Source organism: Limulus polyphemus, unplaced genomic scaffold, assembly GCF_000517525.1.
Source record: "Limulus polyphemus unplaced genomic scaffold, Limulus_polyphemus-2.1.2 Scaffold3990, whole genome shotgun sequence".
NCBI lineage: Eukaryota > Metazoa > Arthropoda > Merostomata > Xiphosura > Limulidae > Limulus > Limulus polyphemus.
This window is the reverse complement of record NW_013669600.1, coordinates 77,285-87,377: the sequence shown is the minus strand read 5'-3', so window position 1 is coordinate 87,377 and position 10,093 is coordinate 77,285. Positions and strand designations below refer to the sequence as shown.

At 33.4% G+C, this 10,093-nt stretch overlaps 1 protein-coding gene across 2 annotated transcripts in view; it reads left to right on the top strand.

Annotated features, from left to right (window-relative positions):
* Window positions 1-1,587: 1,587 nt before the first annotated feature.
* LOC106470419 overlaps window positions 1,588-10,093 on the top strand; it is an 82,812-nt gene continuing 74,306 nt past the window's right edge. The window contains exon 1 of one of the 2 annotated variants that reach the window (XM_022399004.1): window positions 1,588-1,833. In XM_022399004.1, the coding sequence (XP_022254712.1) occupies window positions 1,803-1,833 (31 nt within the window). In that variant the 5' untranslated portion in view covers window positions 1,588-1,802. The remainder of the gene's footprint in view (window positions 1,834-10,093) is intronic. The other variant, XM_013930975.2, reaches the window with a different exon arrangement.

Here is a 10,093-nt window from a genome sequence, read left to right as displayed (position 1 = left end):
ATCCGAAGGCAATCCATTCCAAAGGCCAACCACTCTGTTAGAAAAATGAAACTGTCTTAGCTGAAGATGACTCCTACCTTACCAGAATTTATATTTGTGCCCCCTAGTCCTACTATTATCACTGTTAAATATGAATAAAGATGATGCATTAACACTATCAATTCCCTTTACAATCTTAAACACTCCAGTCAGAGAAAACAATTTCAGAGATATCAACCTCTCCTTGTATTGTTTGTTTGTTTTTTGAATTTCGCGCAAAGCTACACGAGGGCTAGCTGCGCTAGCCGTCCCTAATTTAGCAGTGTAAGACTAGAGGGAAGGCAGCTAGTCATCACCACCCACCGCCAACTCTTGGGCTACTCTTTTACCAATGAATAGTGGGATTGACCATCACATTATAACGCCCCCACGGCTGAAAGGGCGAGCAAGTTTGGTGTGAGGGGGATTCGAACCCGCGACATTCAGATTGCGAGTCGAGTGCCTTAATCACCTGGCCATGCCGGGCCCTCTCCTTGTATTACAAACCTTCCATCACAGGCACCATTCTAGTAACCCTTAGCTGAACCCTTTCAAACAAATTTAATGTCTTTCCTAAAGTATGGAGCCCAAGACTGAACACAATGTTCCACATGTGGCCTAACCAGTGGCCTGTACAATGAAATTATAACCTCTTTAGACTTGTCTTCAACATTTCTGTAGATACAACCTAAAATCCTATTTGCCCTACCACTAAGAACAGCACATTGTTTGGATGCCTTTGGAGACTGATCAACTATACTGCCATATATTTACCCAACTCACTAAATGATCTAAATCCTTTTGTAAATCGGCAGCATCCTCTTCATAGCTAGCAACACCAAAAACCTTAATATCATTTGCAAATGTAAGTGATTTATTTACTATTCCTTGTGACATTAATCCACTTTGACTGAACTCCACTTGTAACAACCCTCTGCTTTCTTCCATCCAGCCACTCTTCTATCCAATTTGCTAATTTATCCCCCACACCTATAGACATATTTTTTACAAGCCTTATCTGTGAGTACTATTTTCCCATTGTCTACAAAAGTAAATCATATCTTGAGATTTAGTTTTTTTTTTTACTTCAGTCCTTTGTCCTGATCACAATAGGCCCAATAGAAAAATTTTGTTCCCAGGCTCATTTCCCTTCAATCTGCTCCTGCCTGACATGCGAATAAAAAAAATCACTGTCTTTTTTGCATATTGTACTTAATTATGCATTCATACAGCAACTTTTCACGCGAGAAAGCAAGTGTGATACCCAACTGGAATGACCTAGAACAATAGATAACTAGGGCAAAAGATGTGTATCTTAGTTTCAAAACCAACTCTCTGTTGTCTAACTTACTTACACCCCAAAAATGTGTATGTGTTAAGAATTAAGAAAATTATTGGTGAACAGAAAATGATCACCTGTCTAAACTAGAAAGAAAATGAAACGTTAAGTATTTTTTAATACAACCCATACTAGCGTCTGGTGTTATTGGTTTTAAATTCCATCGTGAGCTGAACTACCGGTGAAAGGGGTTCCATGATAGTTCAAACATCTTATTGAAATTGAAAAGCAAAGCTTTAGTATTGAAATGGATTTAATAAATAAGACAGGAAATTATTTATTTCCCAGGACACGAAAAGTTTCGTTATTTGTTTGTTTGTTTGTTTATTGCATTTTGTGCAAAACTACAAATAAAACATAAGTGTTAGGTTTGTGAAATCACAATATTTTCTTCATCTGTTGACCGTGGCTACCGTCAGTTGAGTGTTTATTTTTAACAAAGAAAATGGAAACCTTGTCACAGCGAATTTCAGCGGGTATTTGAAGAGTATTGACATTTTTGGTGTATTTTATTTAACCGTGTATATCAAAACTAAAAGTACAATTTCCTTTTTCATATTGTTAGTAATAGTAGTTGTAGTACACGTAACTACTTTACTTTAGTTTTACCTATTTCATGAAAGGTTATGTAGTCCTAATATTAGTACATGATTGATCATTGAGTGATTAACATGACGATTAACTCATTAAGCCTGTTTAGGTCTAACTCAAGTAACCTATACATTAAAATTATAAATTATATTCTATCTTCTGAATCATCCTACTAACTCTTCTTTGATCTCTGTCGAATAAGTCAATATCAATAGACAATACTCAAAGTATAATTACCTACTTCCACTTATATAAGTTATAATCAATATTTTTATAGTATAAATACATGTAAAATTGTATTAGCTTTACTACTAACTGTTGGCTGTGAATGTAACTTGTAAGGAGGATGCTGCTGCTTTACAGAAGGATATATCATTTAGTGAGTTGGGTAAATAATTGGCAGATAGGTTTTAATTATAATAAATGCAAGATAATGTATGTGGCTTATCATAATTTGAATTACTTCTCCAGAAGGAGCTGAAGGCTATCTGGAGGGGTCATCTTTTTTTAACCACTTGCTCAACTTTACAGTAGTGTGTTGTCTGTCAGTCAGTTAGTAGACACTAAAATGATATCACATAAGGGAAGCTTAATATTGCAATTTGTACTGTTGTGACATCATTAAAATGTGCACATGCCATGAATCACAAGCAGAATTATGCATTCTGTAGGCTACAACACAGTATGGCATATGAACTTCAAAAGCAAGAAATATAAATATTTGTTACTTTGAAATTTTGGTTTTATTTACTCTTGAAACAGAACACTTTCAGGGACCCTGTAGAAGAACATCTAGTAAGTACAATTTGAATGGCAATAACCTTAACAGTGTTATGAGATAAAGGGATCTTGTTGTAGTGGTTGATCTGTCTCTTAAGCCATTCAATCAGTGTGCTGTTGCTAGTGGTAGGGCAAATAAGATTTTAGGTTGTATCTACAGAAATACTGAATACAAGTCTAAAGGTCACTGGTTATGTCATATTTGGAGTATTATGTTCAGACTTGGGCTCCTTGCCTTATGAAGGACATTGAATTGCTGATAATGGTTCAGAGGAGGGCTAGAACGGTGTCGGGGATGGAAGGCTTGTCATACGAGGAGAGGTTAATATCTCTGGAATTGTTTTCTCTTGAAAAAAGAAGAGTTAGAAGGGATCTGATTGAGCTGTTTAAGATTGTTAAGGGAATTGATAGTGTTGATGCATCATCTTTTTTCATAATTAATGGTGAGAATAGTAGGATTAGGGGATACAAATATAAATTTTGGCAGTGTAGGAGTCATCTTTAGATAAGACAGTTTTATTTTTCTAACAGGGTGGTTGGCCTTATGGGAATGGGTTGCCTTTGGATGTTTTGAAGACAGTAAACTTCAGGCAAATTTAAGAGAAAGCTTGATTACTATATGAATGATAAGAGCTGGCTTTAAAGTTGTTTTTTTTAATAGTTTTAGTTTAGTTTAGAGATGAGACAGCCAGATGGACCAACAGGTTCTTTGTTGTCCCTACACATTATGTTATGTTAACTAGAGAGAACTGCTTGAATGGGTTGAGTAACTTATGTATATTTAAGTTGAAATTCTTTTCTTCATTCTTGCTGTTGAGTGTGTTCTCACTTGTTTTATATGTGAGACCCAAATTATAGCTCATAGGCACATATACTGCACATATCAAAATTAAAGGTCATTTGCCAAATATTTGGCCAGCTAATCAGTTCATTCAAGTTATTCTGTAGTACCTTAATATTTTTAATACATGTATAGGTAGAAATACCCATTAGGTTAATGCATTTCATAGACTTTACTAATTTACTGATTATGGTATATGTACCAATATTATGGTGTAATCAGCTTCAAGTAATGTATATATGTCACCATGTAAAACAAATGAGAGAAATATTTTATTAACAAACTCATAGTTATATAATAAAATCACCAACTAATGGCTAAAATTAATAAAACAACTTAAATAAAATGAATCAGCAGAATATTAGATAACAACAAAATAAATAATATATTACACTTTAATATTATGATGTGGTCTAGAGGAAATGAACTGATGTTCTTTCAGATCTCAGCTTGGCTGCAAACTGGTAGGTATCTCACTTCTATCAGAATAATCTAGAGGTGTGACATCATTAGTAGTTTCTTCGATATTCTCTTGAGTACGAGTTGTTTGATCAACTACAGGATTCAGTTAATTAGCAACATGGACAAAAACCTGTAAAAATATAAGAGGATTGGAATTGTGTTTTTTATTCCCCATACGCTCTTCAAAACTATCAACATTATCATGAGACTGAGGAGGCCTACCATCTGGTCCTGCATGCCACAACTGATCAGTATGTCTAAAGAATTTCTTCTTATCATCACTGATGACAAGATTAGTGCGTGTTCCAAACTCAAAACAAATAATTCCTCTCGTCCATTTCTTTACTTGTCTAAAATCATGCATCCATGCAACATCTCCAACAACAAATATTCTTTATCTTCCTCAATGGTTAACTTGCTGAATATTTTGCTTATCTCTTAACATATTCCTTCAAAGAAGGCTTCATTAAATCCAATCTTGTCTGTATTGCACAACCATACAACAATTTTGCTGGACTGACTCTTGTAGAAAGAACATAAAAACAACTTATTGCTTCATTAGTTATTAATCTATGCTTCCTGTATATGTTAAAAGAATGCTTAAGTGTGTCAACTAAATTTTCTGCTTCCTCATTTCTAGGTGGATGTACTGGAGCAATGGTGATATGCTTAATTCTATTTGATTGCATAAAACTCTCAGAGGTAAACTAATGTCTATTGTCAGTAATAAAATGATATGGTAATCCATGTCTTATAAACAAGACTGAAAAGTCTTGATTGTATTTGCAGATCTCATAGAAGACACTCTAACTACTTCTGGCTATTTAGAATAAGCATCAATAATTAGCAAAAGTCTCACTAATGACTCGTTTAGAAGCTGTGCATGAATTCTCTGCCTAGACTTGCTAGGACATTCCTATGGATGTAATGATGCTGTGGGTAGCTTCACCATATTCTATTGCCAGAGAAAACAACTTTGCACTGTTGCTTCAATTTCAGAATCTAATCTTGGGCACCAAACATGTTCCTTTGCTAGTGACTTCATTCTACTCATACCAACATGTCTAGAGTGGAGATTATCTAAAATCTGCCTGCATATGACTGTTGGAACAATGACTCAGTGTCCCCACGTAAAGGGTCTAAATTCCTTATATTATTGTCCTGTCCATCCCTCTGTGGTCAACCTTAAAACTATTAACAAAATTCTATTTTTATGGGTAAATTCTGCAATCTGAACTAAAGATCTGAGTATAATGAAATTCCACTTCTTCCTCATTATTTCCTTTCATTTGCAATTATGTTTTTTCACATCTTTTCTAAACTTAACCTAATATAAATAAACAGACAAAAACAAGGCATATTGTAGTATTCTCAATGAAACTGTACTTGGCAGACTAGCTGTAGGTTTAAATAGAAAAATTAAATGTCTGTTATTAGTCCAAATTGTAAAAAATCAATCATAGAGATATTGATTGAACTTCTTGACTGCTCCTATAATATTTAAAGCCGCTTTGTAAATTTGAACATAATGAGTCTCTTTTGTTGACGGTGTAGGAGACATAAAAGCAGTTGGTCTCTTACTACCATCCTTGTAGACATGAACTAACTCGGCCCCAATTCCATAACTAGGAGCAGAAGAAGAAATCTCTAGGGGTAAACTTGGATCATAGTGTACCAAAACAAGTGCAGTACATGACAATGTCTTTGCTTATTTGAATCTTTCATCACACTGTTTGGTCCTCTTCCATGTTGTCGTTTTCTGTTTACTAACTCATGAAGGGGATGCAAAACACTAGTCAAATTGGGTAAAAATTGTCCATAAAATTTGAATCTACACAAAAGGCTCAAAGTTGTTTCAAATCTTTGGATACTGGTGCTTCTATAATAGCCTCAACTTTTTCTTCTGTTGGTCATATGCCATCCTTATTAACCTGGTGTCTCAAGCATTCAACTTCAGATTTCATAAAACTACACTTATCTTTATCAAACTGCAAACCAGCCTCTTCAATAACTTCATGTACATAATCAAATCTCTGTAGATGATCTTGGTCATTTTTGCCAGTCAAAATTGTGTCATCTTGAAAGTCTGCTAGATGATGAATTCCAGCCAATGATAAACCCATGTAGCATTGAGAAAGTGCTGATGAGGGTGAGAGTCCATACATCAAACAAGTGATTAAATAATCCAGGATCTGTAGTCATTTTGCAAACTTCCTGTTACTCTTCATCCAACATTAACTGACTGCAAGCATGTCTTCCATCCAACTTAGTATACTTTTTACCACCATTCAACTTAAAAAACAACTCATTTTTTCCACCTGAAGATTAGGATTAACAGTTACACTCTAATCTGCATGGATATGAATTTGACTATTATTTTTTAATAACTGGAATGATTAGAGTAGCCCAATTGGAATGTGATATGGGTTTAAGTATTCCACAGGCAACCAAATATTTTAATTCTTCTTCAGCTTTACCCTCAATGACAAAAGGTACTGGGCTACTCTTACAAAATTTTGGAATAGCTTCTTTTAAGGTCAGATGAGCTTGATAATTCTTAACACAGCCCAACTCATTCTTAAATAAATTATTATGTTTGGGCAAAACTTATTGTAATGAGAGTTCATTGTTGACTTCATTCAATATACACACACATTCTTCCAGTGTACTCCATTCTTCCCAAAAGTAAAGGTCCACCAGATTCCACAACAAATATTTCATGTTTTTAGTGCAACTTTTATATTGCATATTCATGCCAATTTTACCAAGTGGCTTAATCCTTTTTCCTACCTGAGGCTTCATTACAATAAATGTCTTTATTAACTTTATGTCTGAAAACTTCTTCCTATAAAAGTCTGCAGAAATTACAAAAACTGTTCCTATGTCCAATTTCAACTTCTTAGAAATCATAATTAGATTAACTTTTCTTCCACTTAAAATAAAGAAGGACAATTCTTGTTCAGGTCAGTCACTTCAACATAGTGTGTCTGGCACTTAGACTTCTTCTGTGATCCCAATTAACCTTTGTGGCACTTATCAAAATATCCAAGACATCTGCAATCCTTACAATACATTGTTTTTGACAAAATATTTATTATTTGTGTGGTTGGTTTTTTGACATCTAAAACATTCTGAAAATCTTCTAGCAGACTTAAAACTTCCTGTAGAATCTCTCTTTTCTTGTTGAAATCATAATTTCTTCTTCCTTTGCAGCTTATTAACTGAATAAGAAATATGTGCTGATTTAATTTCTGCAGTATCTTGATCTGCAGTTTCCATCGAAATAGCAATTCTAACAGTTTCATCTATCTTAATATTAAGCTTTTCAACAAGCAGCTTCTTTAATGGAACTCCATCCCTAATTCCTAATATAAATTGATCAAGTAACCTGTCTTCTAACATATCTCCAAAGTTGCAAGTCTTGCTCAGGTTGCATAAAGCTGTGATTTACTCAACACTTGTCTCTTCTTTCTTCTGTGCTCATTATTCAAACTTGTGCCTTTCTGCCATCTGATGTAGTTTTGGATCACACTGGACTTTTAATACCTTAACCAATGTATTAAGCTTTTCATTTGCTGGATTGGTAGGTGTGAGTAAATCTCTCAAGACTCTATAAACTTCTCTGCCAATTAAACTAAGGAAGGCTGACACATTGTTTCTTCTCAATCCTGTTGACTATGAATATATATATTCTCTATGTACAATTCAAACTTTTCCTCTTTAGGCTTGTACTTGCCAACAAATCCAAGTTTTGTTGCCATTACTATAAATTTTAGAATTTGTATAAGTTCTTAAGAAACTACAATACAAATGCTGCTTGGCCTTAAACTTCAGTTCCAAAATAATAAATTTTTTATTAAATATAATTGACATGCAACATGGCAATTAAAATTAAACCCGATCTTGACATACATTAACAGAAAAAAAGTCAAAATTGTCACGAAAATTTCTCAATTTAATCAGACAATCCTTTTCTGACATAATTTCTTTCCATATATTTATATTTTCATTGCTAGTTGTAGTGTAGTCAACTTTAAGTAATGTGGACATGACACAGTTTACAGAAAACGAGAAATATTAACAAACTTGTATTTCTTGAACAAAAGCACCCACTTGTGACTAAAAGTAACATTAACAATATTTAAAATAAAATGAATGGCAGAATATTACATAAGAATATATGAATAGGTAGGCTATATAACACAACTATCATTAATGTAAATAAGAAAAAGGTTGAAATGCTGATCCCTGAGGCACATACTTCTAGTTACAAAGATCATCCAGTTTCAGTGGACTCTTAATCTTATCAATTTTTAGCTTTTTCTCACCTGCTATCTTACAATGCATTTATCTAGTCTTTCCCCTACTCCCACCAATATTATTTTAATATAACATAAGGACAACAAAGAACCATTTGATCCTTTATACCTCTTCTTGCACACTCTTGAGAACAATAAGAATCTAAATCCACTCTTTTATTATTGATCAGTGGTTATGAGTTATTTGTTACAGATAGAGTACTAAAAGGATGGTGAAGAGTGGCTTCATATGTAAAATGTGGGTAATGTCCTGCTTAAGTTGAGGATATCAAAGATAATAGCCTGGAGATTGTTAGTGGATGTAGGGGGCATTTGGTTGAAATTTGTTACAGACTACCAGATGAAAGTGAAGGAATGAGAAACTTTATAGTGAGAGATTTAGCCTTCAGCTGTTAATGAGGTCATAATTATGGGAGATTTTAATTTCAGACACTTAGACTGGGAAATATTCAAATTGTGAGAGATGGGTTTTTAGAAACTGTACAGTATAATTTTCTTCACCAATTGGTAAGGGAATCTCCTAGGAACAATGATATTTTAGAATTATTGTTAATTTCTAATACCGAAATGGTTGAGAGGGTGGAGATCATGGAACATCTAGGTGCAAGTGATGATTGCTCAAGTAAGTTTAATGTTTTACTGCATATGAAGCTGAGGTATAATGATATTTTGGTTACAAATTTCAAAAAAGTTAATTTTATGTGATGCAATAAAAATTATTTGTTGTGAATTGGGCAACTGAATTAGTTGGAAATACTGAACAAATGCGGAAAATTTTGAAATATTCAAAACAAATGCAGTAATCCCCACAGATCATCTGTAAACCAAATTAATGAATTATTAAATAATTTAAACATGCTTTGCTGTCATCAGTAAGGGTGATGTAATTACTAAATAAAAATCCTGTCTTGAGCTTAAACAAGCTAGTTCATGAGATATAGTGAAAATGTATTATTGCTGATTATTACTCAGTATTGTTTATTACTCAGTTGTTTAAAATAGTTTGTTTTTTGGAATTAGGTTTTTCTTCTTCAGGTTCTTTTCCTGATTCCTATTTTTATTGAAATATTTATTAATATTGATATTTGTGTTGTATTGTTCATTAATGTTAGTATCAAGTCCTGGCCAGACACATATTTCTTAACTGTGTTTTTTGATAAGTGATAAACTCTACATTCTAACTCTTTGAAAGTTATATTTTGGATTTCTGTAGTAGTCCAACTTTAATAAGTTAATTTTTCAGTTCAACTCTGGTTTTAGAGGCTGTTTATTTTAGTCTGTTACAATGTCACAATTGCAATTACAAATAGTTAAGTAGCCAGTTAGCCAATTTATTTATGAAAGTTGTTTGAATAGGATAAACATGAAAATAAAACTTAATAATGATTTGAATTATCAGAATATTTTGTATTTGCCTACAGTAAATGTATCTAATTTGATGACAATTTTATTTTATTTAGTTAACATAATGTTACGTCTCCGTTTGTTAATTAACTTTCCGTAACTTCGTTCCGACGAAACTTAAGCGACACAACTCCTTTCTTAATAAAACTAGTTTATTCTTTCCAAATATAACTTTACCGATACACTCAACTTCAACAATCGCGCTAAACAAACGCTGTAACGTCTCTCGTGCTCTCTGACTGCAGTTCAATTACTCACTATCTATCACACATTACCTTCCCCTCTTTTATATACCAGTCTACCCTCCATCTAGTAATTACTAGAGCATTCGCCAAAATA